Source organism: Hippopotamus amphibius, chromosome 9 (assembly GCF_030028045.1).
Source record: "Hippopotamus amphibius kiboko isolate mHipAmp2 chromosome 9, mHipAmp2.hap2, whole genome shotgun sequence".
Taxonomy (NCBI): Eukaryota; Metazoa; Chordata; class Mammalia; order Artiodactyla; family Hippopotamidae; genus Hippopotamus; species Hippopotamus amphibius.
Genome location: NC_080194.1, coordinates 130,094,290 through 130,110,536, shown reverse-complemented (window position 1 = coordinate 130,110,536; position 16,247 = coordinate 130,094,290). Strand labels below are relative to the sequence as shown.

Here is a 16,247-nt window from a genome sequence, read left to right as displayed (position 1 = left end):
GCAATTTGTCCAAGGTCACACAGCCATTAAATGGTGGAATCAGAATCTGAATGCCAGTCTGACTGCAAAACCACTCTGTGTACTCCTGCTTCCCAGGACCACCTTTGCCACCTGTCTCCCCTAGAACTCTACTTCTGACTCTTTAGAGTCCCCTAAGAAACTAGTTTGTCTGTTTGTTTTTAACTATTGTCCTTTACTGACCACTTGTAGACGCTTCCAGCTTTATATACATTCTCTGATCCTACCCTCAGAACCATCGTAGAAAGCAGGTGCTGTCGCTATATCCACTTTACAACTGAGGCCTAAATTCACACTTAAATTCAAACCCACATCTGTTTTACTCCAGGATCCAGACCTCTGACCTGTAAGCTGTCCAGCCTAAGAAGTACCACCCCAGGGAAGCCTGATGCCCATCGTCCGTCCCCAGAGAGAACGAAATCTACACCCGTAAACTGAAATCTCATCCCCTTTACAGACGGAGATACGGAGACTCTGAGAAGCGGAGCGACTTGCCCAAGGTCACACACAGAGGAGCTATGGGGTCAGGGTTCGAACCCAGAAACCCTAAGTCCAGAGCCCTAGCTCTTAACCACCAAACAGCCTTTCCCGAGCGCGTCTCTCGGCCCTCCGCCTCCGCTCTCACACTTCCCAGCGCCCCCGGCCCGGGTCTATGCGCCCCCATCCCCATGTCCAGCCCCACGGCCTCCCCGCTCTGTTCCCAATACACTCACTTGAGGTGGTCCAGGGAGTGGATATTGCGGGAAGACTTGCCATGGCCCCCGCCCACCCAGCTCCGCGAGCGGCCAAACATGTCGGCGGCCCCAGCCAGTCGCTTGCCTCACGGTCTCATGCCCGAGCGGCCGAGCGGCCGGGCGCCGGCAGCGGAGGCACAAGCGGAGAAGGTAGCGGCGGAGGTGGTGAAGAGACCGCCAACCACCTTCCTCCCCGGCCCACAGCCCCGCACTGACATTCAGCCGGAACCGGCCGTTCGACCGCCGCGCTTTACGGCCGCCGCCACGAGGAACGCTGGGAAATGCAGTTCGCCCTCGAGGCCCCCGCTGACAGGACTCTGCGAAGGAACTACAAGGCCCGGCGTGCATCACGCAACTGCGGGCCCGCAGCCTTGGAAAAGAGGCGGAGCGAGAGGAGGAGAGTCCGTAGTGTCGTCCGGGTAGGCGGGAATGGGAATGGGCGGAGCCCTGAGAAATGAATGCGTGAAGATGGGTAAATAAAAGTTACCACAATATTAGCAATTATTACCTTTATGGTAAGAATAAGAGTAGCTGTTGCTTGGCGTATGCTATGTGCCACTGCCCTAAGCGCTTTATATATATATTGTTATTTAATTCTCACAACAACCCTATGAGGTGGGTACTACTATTATCCCCATTTTACCCAGGAGGAAGCTGAACCACAGTGGGGTTGACTTGTCCAAGGTCACACAGTTAGTATAGTGGCAGACCCACGGTTCAAACCTAGGCACCCTTATTTTTACGCCCCCGTAAAAGAAACTGCACAAAATCGGTAACGTCCTGGTTTGTCCTCACAGCCTTTTTTTTTCTACTTCAATTAAAAAAAAAATATCTAAAGGCCTTCAAGCAACAATGTACCAAAAGTGAACGTCCTGTACTTTCAGAGAATTTCTCTGGTCTTCACTCAAAATCTATGTCATTTCCAAAACAGCCACACTTTTAAAAATAAGGAAATATCCAGCTTCCTACACCAGCCAAGAAGGTGTATCTAAATTTCTCTCCTGGATTGGGAGTGGGAAGCTTCATGGAGGCGATGCTGCCATTCATTCACTCATTCATTAATTTTTACACCACATAGTTATCTAAGGTCTACCGTATCCCATTAACTGTGCCCAGGGCAGAACTGGGCTGGGCTCAATGTTCTCTCAGTGCCTAGCACAAGGTTTGGCACATAATAGGTGTTCAATAAATATTGTCAGAATGAAAAAATGAATGAATGAAGGTTTATTTCACCTTCAGCAGTTGGAGGGTTAATGGTTTGCTCTGTAATTCACCTAAAGGGTCAAGAGATAGTCATGGAGAAAAAAGGGCAGGTTCTGGCCTCCAAACACACACAGGCCCAGCATCTTCCAGGGTCCTCTTGTTTCTCTGGGCTTCAGTCTCCTAATCTGTAAAAATGGGTAACATACACTTTCTCATCTGGCTCCAATTAAGCAATGTATGTAAAGTACCCAGCTCAGCGTGGCCTGAGATTTAAAGGTCTGTTGACTGCTTTGGGAGGCACTTTGGGCAAGATCAGTCTCCTGAAGGAGGTACAGGGGGGTTGCCCCTGAGGAGCGGAATCAGCGAGTGGAAGAGACTCACTTTCCTGTGTACTTCTTGGTTGTTTGAATGTTTAACCACGTGCATTATTATTGTTTTAAAACATGTTTTACAAAGTAAAAATAAGAAGCAACCCTGCAGGTCTGACCTGCAGGGAGCTTAACTCATGTGTCCCGGAACCATATTAGGCAGATTTCCATTCTACCCCACCGCCCCCGCCCCGCCTCCTTTTTCAACAGGTGAACTGAGTCCCAAAAAGGCGTAGCGCCAATACCCAGCAGGGTGCTGCTGAAGCTCGCTGTTTCCTTCAACTTTTGTAGCCTTAGGATGCGTCTGGGTTTGAATTGTGTTCTGACTCTTTCCCCTCCCCCTACTCTGTCGCGGATTCGCAGAGCGAATTGGATTCGAGATCTGCCCTGAGTCCGGAACCAGGAAAGCAACTCACAAGCCACCGCCTCGAGGGGCGGAGCGAGACAATACCCGCCCCCGGATAGCTCGGGCCAATGAGCGCGGGCGTTGAGCTAGCCAATGAGCGCGCAGGGGGCAGCGGGCCAATGAGCGCGGGGCAACTCCGGAGGCGGTGCTCGGAACGCAACCAGGAGAGCGACGCGGCGGCCGCAGCCATGGGCGCTGGGCCTTCGGCGGCGCGGAGGGGGCTGGAGCAACGGCCGGGAGCGGCTGAACAGACCGCCGCCGGGACTGGCCCTTGACGCTGAGCCGCGGTGGGGTCCCCGCAGGCGCTGCGAGGGCCCGTGAGCAGGAGCGGGGAGCATCGGAGGAGCCGGGCAGCCGCCGGCCACTTCAGGGGGGCCCGCCTGACCGCTGGGCGGATCGACAGTGCCGTGTGGGCACCTCTGGGGGTGGGGTGACCCGCCTGGCACGTTTCGGGGGCCGGGGCGCGTCCGCAGGGCCGACGCACATCCCCCGGGGGGAGAGGGGGGCACCGCCGGGGCCCATCGACGCCTCGGCCAGCCCTGGGGCCGCCCCTGGATGGCTGGGCTGCCCCGTCGCCGGCCACCCGGGCGCCGCAGCGGCTGAGCTCGCTGGGATCGACGGGCCGCCGCCGGCCTCGCCGCCCCCTGCATGCCCGGCGCCCGGGTCGCGGCCCACCTGGACGCGCTGGGCCCCCTGGTCCCCTCCGTGCCGCCGCCGCTGCTGCCCTCTATGTTCTACGTGGGCCTGTTCTTCGTCAATGTGCTGATCCTGTACTACGCCTTCCTTATGGAGTACATCGTCCTCAACGTGGGCCTCGTCTTCCTGCCGGAGGACATGGACCAGGCGCTCGTGGACCTCGGCGTGCTCTCCGATCCTGGCTCGGGCCTCTACGAAGCCGACTCGGAGCTCGACGTCTTCGATGGTTACTTGGAGTAGATTTGGCTGCTGTCCCCCGCTCTCCCCACGACCCGCAACCCTCGGCCCCGACCGGCGCCCGGATCATGCCGCCGCTGTTGGTTGAGGGCACCGTCTGGCCAGGGATGGGACCCCCAGGACGAGGCCCTCTCCGGCCTCCGAGGCCTGTAAGTGCCCTCTGCGCAGGATGAGGGCGGGTTGGGGCTCTGGCGAGGAAGAGGGAGGCACCACAAGCCCGGCACACACCCCTCCCCCAGGCCTGGGATTTCTCCATCCGCATCCTCCAGGTCCCTTTGGATGCTAGGAATGGCTGGACTCTTCTTAGGCCCTTAGGGCAGGAAAGCTTCCCCATAGCTAAGGTGACAACTGTTGAAGAAGGGAAGAGAGGCAGGACCTAAGTGGCGTCTCGGTTAGCCATAGTACCAACTGCCACAGCTTGAGGGGAAAGCCTTTGCACCCAAATCCATTTGAGGCAGGCCTGTCAATTCCTCCCCCCATCCTTAGCCTGTCTTGAAGTTGACCTTGGCTTTTGGGGGATTCTCACTAGTCCTGGAAGGAAAAAGACTTGCAGTGGTAAAGGGGATAGGAAGCCAGGCGCTGATCACCTTTGTCCTGTGACCCCTTGGGGACTGGGTGGGGACTGAGAGCAAGGGCTCCAGGCTGATGCTGTGAGAGGAGAAACCTCCTTCAGCAAAGAGCCCTGTACTTCCTTTGGCCTTGGCGTGGCTGCCGTTTTGGAGTCAGGTTTCAGGGTGCCCCAGCTCATCAGTTCTGCAGCTCCAGTCTGCAGGGGCTGCTATTTTCGCAGACTGCTTTCATAGACCAGGCCAGCAGGGGGTTGGGTTGCTGGGGTGGCTTTGCATACAGTGTCTGCAAGGCAAACTCAAGGGGCTCTTGGGCTGTGGGAGAAGGCACCACAGGATCATTGCACTGAGGTGTTAGAATCCTGCCTCTGGGCTGCCACCTTGTGTGTTGCTGGAAGGGAAATGAAGATCCAGGAAGGAGAAAGACTTGGCCAAAGTCACAGACATGAAGACAGGCAGCTGAACTAGATGAGAGTGGGTCTGGTGAGGGTTCACAGGGCAGGCAGGAACTCCTCCGCTCAGCCCCTCAGCTGGACGGTGCCAGACTGGCCAGGGGATACAGAGGTGGTGGGCAAGGGCTCCTTTTGGAAAACAGACACCCATGCCCCTCACCCCAGGCATGCTACATTTACCCCCGTCTTCTTGCCCATCTTAGCCAAAATGACCACAATCAGAGGGTGATGCAGGGTGGGCAGGACCTACTAACAGTGTCACCCTGAGGGGTTGACAGATTTCTTTGAAGAAAGCATCATTTGAGCTCAGGGAGACCTTAGCAAGGGCCAAGTGCCAGGTGGAGCATGTGTCCGCTGCTCTGCATACCTACCCAGTTGGCCTGCCAGCCTGCCATCCATCCATCGATTTGTTCTTGTATTGAGCAGATGTTTACTGAGTACCTAGTGTGCTTGGATGAACACAGTGAACAAGATAGACTCAGCCCCAGCCCTCCTGGCACTTGGTGAGAAAGATAAGCAGGTTCCCAAACAAGGCAGTGAGATTTTTTAAGAGCTATAAAAGCATGTAAGAAGGCATGGCATCCCCTGTTGTGTTCACTACTGTTTCCTCGGCACTTAGAACAGTGCCTGGCATCTAGTAGGTGCTCAATAAATGCCTGGGTAAGTGAAACAGAAGACTAGAGATAGGCTACTTCAGACAGGAGCTGCAGAGAAGTCCTCTCTGAGGAGACGACACTTTTGAGCTGAGCCCTAAATTGATGGAAGGAGCCACGTGTAAAGAACTGGAGAAAAGCAATCCAGGCAGAAGGACCAGCTAGTGCCAAGGCCATGGGGGACGGGAGGGGAGTTGGTTCTTCCAGCAACTGAAAGGAGGCCAGCATGACAGGAGAGCAGCCCCAGGAGAGGTCAGTGGGGTAGGTGGGGCCAGATCATGCAGGACCTGGGAGACCATGGCCATCAGAAGGCTTTAGGCAGAGAATGACACAATTCCAGTCCGCATTTTGCGAAGATGACTGGCGGTTGTGGGCAGGATGAGCCTAGGGCCAAGTGCAGAAATAGGGAAGCCAGTTAGGAGCTGGTTAGTTGCTCAGGCCAGAGGTGATGCAGGCTTGGATGAAACAAAGTTAGTGAAGATGGAGAAACACAATCAGACCAAGAGCACCTTTGGGAGGTGGAACCTATGGGATCCGTTCAGCACCTGTACTGAGTATTGATCATATACCACGCCTGGGTCCAGGCCCTTTGCCTATTCACTCATTGGGTCATTCAGCAAACGCTAGCCCTGCCTGCTCGTCTGCCAGGCCCTGGGAGCCTAAGATGAATCCCTGCCCCCAAGCCAAGCTCTTGACTTTCAGTCAGTGTAACTTGGTGCAGGATGTCTTATTTTATCTCTTCACCACATCAACAGAAACACTTCCCCTTCCAAAGGAAAACATTGGCATACTCCAAACCAAAAGCTGAAGCCCAAATGCTTCAGCATACTTTGCAGCAAACGCCATTGGAGCAGAAACACCAGGGCGTGTGTGTCAGGGACAGCCTCTCAAAGCTTTCAGAGTGACAGGGCCTGACCCTCGCAGGTGGGGGGGCTCAGGGCTGTGGGAAATACTCATGCCCGAGAAGTGGTGGGAACCACGCACAACATTTCCTTCTTGTTCAGTCCCAGATCCAAGCCACGGTGGCCTTAGTCCCAAGGACTGAGGAAGCCCAGACTCGGGGTGACTAGAGCAGGAAAAGCCTGTGGGAAAGACTGAAGATGATCTGACTGTACCTCCTCTCCTGGCCCCTTTCCAGGAGCAGGGGAACACTGGTAGTCAAATCTTGCCCCTTCTCGCTCTTTCTCTCATAGGCACGATCTCATGTTACACATAGGCCGACCCAGGAAGCACTGACTAAGGCCACGGGCACGCCTGGCAGTGGGGGCTGGGGCGATCTCAAAGATGACCAGTGCACTCATCTCACTCCCTCTGTCTTTTTTCTTTTTTCCACGTAATTCAGGTCCTCAAACGTTTGTTGAGCACCTCTTTAAGGAGGCAGTATTTATAAGGTCACGGTCAGGAGCAAAGTCCCTAGACTCAGATGATCCAGGTTCAAATCGCAGTGCTTGTTGTGACCTTGAGCATGCTGGCTGAGGTCACACGGCTAGGAAGGGGCAGAGCCAGAGTGACTCAAGGCGGGCCAATTCCAGACCCTGCCCTGGCTACCCTCAAGAGACCTTTCCCACTGCCCTGTGGTCTCTAAAGGCCACCAGATCTGGAGGCCTGGAGAGCTGCGGCTCTGTGGTTTTCCTAGAGTGTTCATCGTTGCCCAGAGCAACGATGGTGCAGGGAGTGGTGATCAGGAGCACCCTCCTTCCCGGGAGAAAGGGCCACGGGGGCTGGCCGGGGAGAGTCCTCACGTCCCAGCGATTCCACTGCAGAGGCAGCTTAGCTGGTGTGATTTGTCCTGGTTCCCGCGGAAAGCAGCTGGTTCCTGCCAGCCCTATCTTGGCACGGCGGGAGGGCTATGGGAGAGGAGCCTCTCTGTGCTAGAAATGGAGAGACTGGACAGCGTTAGCACCAGAGTCAGCATGGCCTGGTGGAGGCCAGATTTGGAGCTAAGGGTAACCAAACTCCGTCTACTTATTACAGTAGGGTTTCCCGGGGTCTGTGTCCCGACTGGGTGCTCCAGCTGCTCCTTCCTGATCTGCCTGCCCTGGTCCCTTGGTGCCAGTCTGTGGCCTGTGCATCAGCCGAACACCCAGGCTGGGCACATGGCTTCCCTGCTTGGAAACCCAAACCTCTCTCCCGGGGACACGGCTGTCGTCCAGGGGAGAGACAGGTGGTGGTGATAAGAGGAAGCAGGTGCACCCCCCAGGCCTGGCTGACTCTCCAGCTCTGTTCTGATAGGAGACTCCCTCAGAAATGTGCTGGCTCTCGCTTTGGACAGGAGAAGACCCCCAACATGTGTCTCAAGACAACTGAGATGCCAGGGGTCCCGCTCCCTAATGCCTAAGTTATGCAAACTGAAGGTTTCATCCAAGGGAAACCCTCATAGCCCTCACATCTGTTTTATTGAACTAGGAAATTAAGGGCTCCTATCAACTTGACCATTCGTATTCCTGGTTTATCTGCTGTCTCCCCCACCCCCGCAACCCAAGGCCTGAAAGTATAATTTGCTTTTGGGAAACCAAGATCACAATAAAAGGGACAGGCTTCCTCATCCCCATCTCTCAGATAAAGAAACTGAGGCCCAGAAAGCAGAAAGGGGAGGTGAAGGGCCAGGGGTACAAAGCGTGTAAGACAGCCAAGCCTCCTGACCCAGTGCTGAGGGAGCAGAGAGGGGCTTCCAGCCCCCATGCTTGGAATTCTGCTCACCTGCCTCTGGCAGGCCTGCCTCATATGTACTCCTGCTTCTTTTTCTGAGTTTTTTTTAAACTTTATTTTGAAATAATTTCACAATTACACAGAAGTTGCAAAGAATTCCCACATACATATACACTTCACCCAGATTCACCAACTGCATCAGTTCACGTTTGCGGCGTGCACTCCGTATGCAGAATGCTCGCTCTGTGCGTACATGTATGTATATATACATGCATACAGGTATAAATATTTTTCTGAACCATTTTTGAAAATGGATTGCAGATCTTATGTTCCTTTACTCCTAAATGTTTCAGTGTGTATTTCCTTAGAACAAGGACATTCACTTACATAATCACAAAACACCTGTCAAAATCAGCCAATTTAATGTTGATACACTCACACAACCAATCTAAGCTATGACTATTCAGATTTCATCAACTGTGCCAGTGGTGTCCTTTCACAATAAAAAGGGGGTGGGGGAGGGGGGGTGGAGTTGAGGTCCAGGATCCAACCCCAGACCACCCTTTGCATCACCTTGTCATGTCTCTTGTGCCAGCTTTAGTCTCAACAGCCCCTCAGTCTGTATCTTTCATGAACTGATGTTTTTGAAGAGTACAGGTCTGGTATTTTGTAGGATGTCTCTCAGTTTGGGTTTGTCTGATGTTTACTCTTTTTATTTATTTATTTATTTATTTATTTTATTGGCTGTGTTCGGTCTTCGTTGCTGCACACGGGCTTTCTCTAGTTGCAGCGAGCGGGGGCTACTCTTCATTGTGGTGCACGGGGCTTCTCATTGCGGTGGCCTCTCATTGCAGAGCATGGGCTCTAGGTGCGTAGGCTTCAGTAGTTGCAGCACATGGGCTCAATATTTGTGGCTCATGGGCTCTAGAGCACAGGCTCAATAGTTGTGGCGCACGGGCTTAGTTGCTCCGCGGCATATGGTATCTTCCTGGGGCAGGGATCGAACCCGTGTCCCCTGCATTGGCAGGCGGATTCTTACCCACTGCGCCACCTAGGAAGTCCCTGATGTTTACTCTTGAGATTAGATTCAGAGGGTGCAGGAATCACAGAGAGGAATCACACACAGGGAAGTGAGTGTGTGTCCTTCTGAGTGCATCGTATTGGGACACACGTGACGTCTGCCAGCCTCATTACTGGTGATGTTTGCTCTGACCACGTGGCTGAGGTCTTGTTTGCCAGCTCTCCTCACTGCGAAGTTAATGCTCCTCCCTTTATAGTTTATAGTTTATGATTATGTATACTCATTTTAGTGCTTCATTTATTAAAAATCTACTTTTTTCATGTGAATTTATTTTTGAAAGAATGTTTATGTCACTGAAAAGAGAAAACCAGCATCACTTGGCATATATAAAAATACTAAGTGCCAAAATCATTAACTTCTGGCCAAATACTAAAGCCAGCTAAAGGCGCAGGGCCCCTGGCTCTTTGTTAAAAAGTCAGGTTAGCAACTGTCACGTGATAAACTCCAGCACCAAAGTGGAACTTCCTCCTCCAAGTAATCATAAGGATTGGCCGAGACCCGAAAAGCCAATTGCTGGCTCACTGGGTGTGTCTCAGTGTTATCTCAGGCCATCTCCATGTACCCCCTAAGATTGGTGCTTCGAGGCTTTGCAGTCAGACAGATTTGGGTTTAAATCCCAGCCCCACCAACGCCTTGGACAAGTGGCTACACCTCCGCAAACCTCAGTTTCCTTCTATGTAAAATGGGGAGGATGGTAGTACCTGCTGAAGGGTTCATGCACATTAGATGAGATGGTGATGGTCACGTAGTCGGTTCTTAATCAGTGATGCCGTCAGTGTTGGTGGTGTGTGAGACCCAGAGGGGGCTCGGCCCAGGAAGCCTTCCTCTTTCTCAGGCCCCCTTCCTCTGTTTGGGGGCCAATTACCTAGGAGGGTGTGTCTGTGCGGAGCCATCAAAGCAGCCTGAGGGCAGTGATAACTGGTACCTGGGGGCCCAGGTGATGCTGATGCCCTCGTAGCTGGCAGCCCCCACCCCAAGCCTGGGAGGGGCTGGGAGCTGGTTCCAGTTTCAGTCGCCCCCAAAAGGGCAGGCTCCATTCCGGGGAATCCTTCCCGGCCGGGGGCTTGGCTCAGTGGTGATAAATAATCACATCTCCACAGCTTCCCCTGAGTGTCACCCCGTGAAGCAGGTGGGGCAGGGCTCATTAGCTCCACATGGGGTGGAAAACTGAGCCTTAGGGAGGTTCAGGGACTCGCCCCAGGTACCCAGCAGTGAGGTGGCCGCGCGGGGCCTCCTGGCCACACTCCCAGTGCTTCCCTGAGTGAGGTCCTCATCACAGGCTTCCCTGGGAGGCAGTGAATACACTGAAGCCTAGGGCTGCCAGGCTGTCAGTGCCCTGAGCCCTCTTGGGGACTTGCCACTTTTCCCTCTTGAGCAGAGAAACCAGGCCCAGGCTCTCTTTTTGCAGGCCAGGGGTATCTGGCTAGAATTAATAGTTTCGTTTTCATCATTTATTTTTAGAGTTGCAGTCTCTTTATGATAAATGGTACTGTTTTTTATTCATGATAGAGACATAAGGATTCCTTTTAAAATTTTGGAGTTTGAGGAAAAAAGTGCAGTGACTTAAAATACTAAATAAATAGTAGTCCAGGTGGTCCTTGGCCATGGCAGGTCTCACGGAGGTGTTGGGCAGACGCTGCCCTTCAGAAGGCCTCGCCGAGTCGGGGGCGCAGGCCAGCTGGAGACACGAACTGGACCAGCAATCCTCACAGAGCCCACGGCTGAGGCGTGTCAGCAGCCGGGCGACACATAAACCAGAATCCAGGAACTCTGGAGAAGCTGGCCTGGACGCTGGCTTCCGTCTGGAACCTGGACCCAGGCAGACAGGCAGCATCTCCTTTCCCACCCCTGCCGGCCACATACTCGGCAACCGGACAAGGCAGAGGCCTTCCTGTTTCGCACTGTGGAGACACTGGGCAAATCGTATCCAGGTGGCGCCTGTCTTTAGTCACTGTAATTGGCTGGTTGGTACGTTGAGAAAGAGGAATGAGCAGTGGGTGTCCGGCAGGCAAGGTCTTTGGGGGAGGAAAGGGCTGCCCCTTTCAGAAGGCCCCCCTGCACTGGGGAGACCCCCTGGCCCCCGCCCTGTGTGTTTTCTACATGGGGACCAGGTAGGGACACAGAGGGGAGGGGCCCTGTGTGCTGGGTATTGCAGGCGTTCCACCAACACGATTTCATATAATCCTCGTAACAGACAGCCGGATGAGGTAGGCATTGTTTCAGATGGGCACACAGGCCCAGAAAGATCAGGTGACTTTCCTGAGGTCACACAGCTAGGAAGAGGCAGAGCCAGGATGATTCAAGATGGGCCAATTCCAGACCTGGCCCTGGCTACCCCAGAGGAGCAGGACAGTGGGACAGCCCAGCTGCAAAAAGCATCCTCTTCCCTCACGTCCGGAGCATCGCCCCACCAGCACCTTTAAGACATAGGGTCATTTTCTCACTTGGGCCAGATCTGAAATTAGGCAGCATCTCTGCAGAGGTATCAAGCTGAAACATTATTTCTTACAATGGATCAAGCGCCCAGCTGTCATTCTGATAACAAACCAGCCAGCCGGCCACAGAAAGAAACAAAGAATAAACAGCCAGAGCCAATAGCTGATGACGTGTCAGTCATGCTCTAACGATGTTAGGCGGTTAGAGAACCCACTGTCTGGACTGTCTAGGCTGCAGCCCCAGGATATTTCTCAGCCTGGGGCTTCTGATGCCCAAGGAAAGAGGTGATCTATGTGCTGAGAGGAACTGAGATAGATAGACGGGGTCAGACCACAGAAGTTCAAATCCTGGCTCTGCCATTTGTGAGCTGTGTGACCTTGCTCAGTTAACTTAACCTCTCTGAGCCTTATTTGGCATTCAGGGGTGATGGCCCAACCTCCTACGGTTGAGGAATAAATGAGTTAAAGCAGATAGTACAAGGTGAGAACACGTGCTTGATAAATGTCAGCTGGTTTACTCTGTGGCAAGACTTGTAAGTCAAAGGAACAAGGGGGCTGATCTTTAACAGCCACAGTGTGTGTCACAGGACCCAGGACATCCTCCAGCCACGTCTTTGTCCTCAGTGTGCTGTGTGACTTAGGGCAGATTACTGCCCTCTCTGGGCCCCTTCATTCTCTGTGGATTGACCAACTCAGATCAGAATCTCTCAGACCTCAGGATGCCATCCACAGTTTTTGCTCTATCTGCCCATTGCCTGAACTGTTATTTATGCAGTTGTTGCCCTTAAACCGGAGGCTGTCTTTTTAAAGTGAAATTAATGTTGTGGAAAGAGAGGCACTTTATAGTATTACTATCAGAAGTGGAAAACTGGCATCATTTGCCATAAATCGAAGGTGACCCCACAGATAAACAATGAGAACAGAGGGCGTTAGAGAATTCCAGCTGGAACCGTCGCCCGTGAGGCCCTGTGCCTGTTCCGACCGGAGATTAACACGTGTGACAGAGTCACGCCAGCCAGACTGGCACTTGCCTGGGACTCAACACTGTTTGCAGTCACGAGCATTAGGAGGGGAGTGAGTCCCTGTTCCGAGGGGGGTCCCATGTTCTGGCCCTTTGCCCAAGACTGCGAGGGGCTCGAGTATGATCGCCTGCTTGGAGGATGCTCATTGAGCCCTGCTAATGTTGGGTCAGCGTAAACAACTCCGCTGCAGGTTCCTGGACACCAGGGCTCTCAGGAGCACCCCACTGACCCCCAGAGAGAACCCCAGAGTGTCCTTGGAGGAGGGAGGTCAGTAGAAGGTGGGCTTCTGGCAGGACAGGAGGGGAACCCGTGAACACGTTTCTGGAGGGCCCAACTCTCTGATGCTCTGGTTCAGCCCCAGCTTCCCCTCCCGCCTGCCAGGTCCAGTGGGGACACCGGAGGGGCCCGAGGACAAGCGAACTTGCATGTGTCACCGGTGGGAGCCGGGGAAGGGCATGTTCCTAGCTGACCGCTAGGAGATGAGTCTGGCAGAGGACACAAGAGACTTGGCTGATTTGGCCCTGGCTCACCTCTCTGTTTGTCTCCCCCATGGCCAGCCTTCAACCTCCCGTCCACCCCAAACCAAACTACGGGACATTCCAGGACCTGGTCACCAGCCCTCCCTCTACCTGGCATGTCCTTTTTGCACAGCTTTCCCCAGACTCTGGGCTCCATCCGTCCCCTGGGCTTCCTTCTGGCGTCGGTGTGTTACCTTGGGCTGAAATTGCTCACTAGATTGTGTGTCTAAGGCAGGGGCTGCACTCATCTTGGGGTCCCCAGTACTCAGCTCTGGACCTGGCAGATTATGTGTTTAAAATATCCAGTAGGGCAAAGCCCTGGAGAGCTGAGCATCCTTAGGCAAGTTTCTTACCCTCTCTGAACCTTAGTGTCTTCATCTGTAAAGTGGAATCATAATAGTACGTAACTCCTTGTGTGTTAAGAGGGTTGAAGGAAATGGCCTGTGTAATGCTTCACCCCAGGTGTACTCTCGTGGGAGCAGACCCTGGGGCGAGGATTCAAGTGCAGATTGTCCATGTGGGAGGTGATCCTAGGAACTACTGGTGGGGAGTAGGGCAGTGAGACAGGGAAGGGATGTGTTGTCTAGCAGGTCACCATCGCGGTCCTGGGCTCAGTCCTGCTCAGGAGCTCTGGGAACCAGTGTAGATGGAGAGTGTGCCTCAGAGTCGTTCCAGCTGCCGGGTGAGAGAGCTGGGGTATTGATCCACCAGCTTTCTGGCCATCACTGATTGGGAGGCAGCTGTGGGGAGACGTTGGCTCTGCCTGCACTTGGAGCCTGGGGACGAAGCAGGCTCTAGAGGTGAAGAGGCCTCAGGCAAAGAGGTGGGTCCCTGTAGGTGGAAGCTGCCAGGTCAGTGTGCCTCGGGAGGGTGGGTGGAGGAAATCGGGTGAGGCACCCACGCTCTGCTTGGGGCTCGCTGCACATAGTAAAAGCTTGTTGTCACTAGTCCAGTGCCAGCCCGGCCTGTCACAGTTACGCAACTTTAGACAGGTCACTTGGCTTCTCCGAACCTCTGTTTGTTAGCCTATAAAATGGGGAGATTCATGGTTCTCAGTGGAAGCAGTTCTGCCCTCTTGGGTGGCCCTTGGAAATGGGATGACGGGGCATTTTTAGTTGTCACAGGGATCAGGAGTGCGACTGGCCTTTAGCTGTCAGGGACCAAGGATGCTGCTAAACATCCTGCAATGCCCAGAACAGCGCCTCCCCCCACCCCCCACCACATCAGAGAATTGTCCTGCCCCAAATATCAGTGGCACCTGATAAACAATAATACATATTGTGTTCACCATATGAGTTTTTTTTTTTAAGCTCTTTATTGGAATATAATTGCTTTACACTCTTGTACCAGCTTATGAGGTACATCAAAGTCAATCAGCTACATTTACACACATATCCCCATATCCCCTCCCGCGACTCCCCCCGACCCTCCCCGTCCCAGTCCTCTAAGGCATCACCCATCATCGAGTTGATCTCCCTTTATTATACAGCAACTTCCCACTGGCTATCTGTTTTACAGTTGGTAGTGTATATACGTCTATGCTACTCTCTCACTTCGTCCCAGCTTCCCTTCGCCCCCCCGCCCCCCCCCCCAATCCCGTGTTCACCAGTCCATTCTCTGCATCTGCATCCTTATTCTTGTCCTGTCCCTGGGTTCATCGGTACCCTTTTTGTTTGTTTTTGGTTTCATATATATGAGTTAGCATACAGTATTTGTTTTTCTCTTTCTGGCACCGTGTGAGTTTTATCTGATGCTTGATGACATTTGGGGAAGTGGTCTGAGCTGGCAAAGGTGAGGCTCAGAACTGGGGCAGGACTTGTGGGGCTGTAAGGAGGGTGGGCGTGGCAATGTGGGTGCTGCAGACACATGAGCACCCAGCTGGACCCAGAGAGAGAAAGGGACAGTAAACAAGGACCCACGGGGAGCCAGGCAGTGGGGATGATGCCGTGTCCTGGGAGGACGAGCCAAGTGGGGCTGCTGAGTAGCTTGGCCATGGCCACAGCCTTCCTGTAGGCGGCGAAGCATTTTCTGGGCAAGGTGGGAGCTGCTGCCAAGCCCCACTCCCCAGAGCTGACTCAGCTGCCCAGAGCTCAAGTCGGCCAGCAGACCCTGGGTGACCCCTGAGCAGGCTGCCCTCCTTCCTCAGGTCCCAGGACCCCCCTCCTGGGGATTATCTCTCAAGATTGTGACAGTCCTTCCTCTCCCAGGTGAAACTGCACCGCTTCTCCAGCCTCGGGTCCTTAAGAAATCAGACACATCCATAAAAACATTTTTAATAAAAAATTAGGGGACAACATCCCCAGCCTGAGGTTTCTGGTGGTTCCCCAAATTCAAGCCTCCTGATGGATGGGTCCAATCCCCCAGCCCCACTCTGACTGGGTGGCAGGGCAGTGCTTCTGTGCTGGTAACGCCCCTTTGTCCCTCTTGTTAGGCCTGCCCCCCTCGAAAGCTCCGTGCCAACAGAGAGGTTCCCATCTGGACCCAGGACGGTGGGACAGAGAGATTGAGACTGGGTGCTGAGGTCCAGAAGGCATGTGCCCCTGCCCAAAGGGTGAGGCAGGGGTGCCCAGAGACCTCGCCTGCCTGCAGCCTTGCGCAAACAGCTTTGCCCTGGCTTCCTACCTTTCGCTGTTGCAATGGATGTTTACAGGAACCCAGCCAGAGTCCGCCTCTCTGCTCTTCAGCCCTGACTGCATCTGCTTCCCCCACTTAACCTTTGGAGAGGACACTTCATACACAAAAGCAACTCGCAGCTCTTTTTGATGCCAGTGGAGCTCTGAGCCCCATGGGGTTTGGCCCGAGGCCGGGCTTAGATACAGCGACTGTTTCAGAGAGTGACTCAGAAGGAAAAGAACACCTGGGGGGCTGAGGATGGGGTTTTGACTCATTCATTTCAAGTTGTTTGCTCTCCATCAAGTTGCCAGAACTGATATGTTGCGCCGGGGGACAGCGCTCCTCTGGCCAGAAATATTTTTTGAAAATGTGAGTGGCATGAATACTTGACTTCGATAAACCTGTAAAAGCAATACTTAGGAGGCTAACTTCTTTCAATTAAAAAATGTATGCAACTCCAACCCCTGGGCGCCCAGGCTTTTTCTTTCCTTTTTTTCCTTTGAGATTCGGGAAAGGAGTCCTTACGCAGAACCTCGTGCTTGACAAAGGACAGAAGAGTCAGGCCTCCCCAGTTGGAGATCCAGCGGGGTTTGCAG

General features: G+C 53.7%; 2 protein-coding genes across 9 annotated transcripts in view; one reads left to right on the top strand and one right to left on the bottom strand.

Moving 5' to 3' along the window:
• CLEC16A (C-type lectin domain containing 16A) overlaps nt 1-1,005 on the bottom strand; it is a 206,445-nt gene extending 205,440 nt beyond the window's left edge. For all 8 annotated transcript variants that reach the window (XM_057748398.1, XM_057748402.1, XM_057748399.1 and 5 more), the window contains exon 1: nt 732-1,005. In XM_057748398.1, coding sequence (XP_057604381.1) covers nt 732-811 — 80 coding nt within the window. In that variant the 5' untranslated portion in view covers nt 812-1,005. The remainder of the gene's footprint in view (nt 1-731) is intronic.
• Nucleotides 1,006-2,856: 1,851 nt separating this feature from the next.
• On the top strand, nt 2,857-16,108 carry DEXI (Dexi homolog). Its single transcript, XM_057749920.1, has 2 exons — nt 2,857-3,811; nt 15,470-16,108. The coding sequence occupies exon 1, from the start codon at nt 3,378-3,380 to the stop codon at nt 3,663-3,665; it is 288 nt and encodes a 95-aa protein (XP_057605903.1). The 5' UTR covers nt 2,857-3,377; the 3' UTR covers nt 3,666-3,811; nt 15,470-16,108.
• The last annotated feature ends 139 nt before the right edge of the window (nt 16,109-16,247 follow it).

Coding starts and splice junctions, on each gene's coding strand:
- DEXI (XM_057749920.1), top strand. CDS start 3,378: ATGCCCGGCGCCCGGGTCGCGGCCCACCTGGACGCGCTGGGCCCCCTG.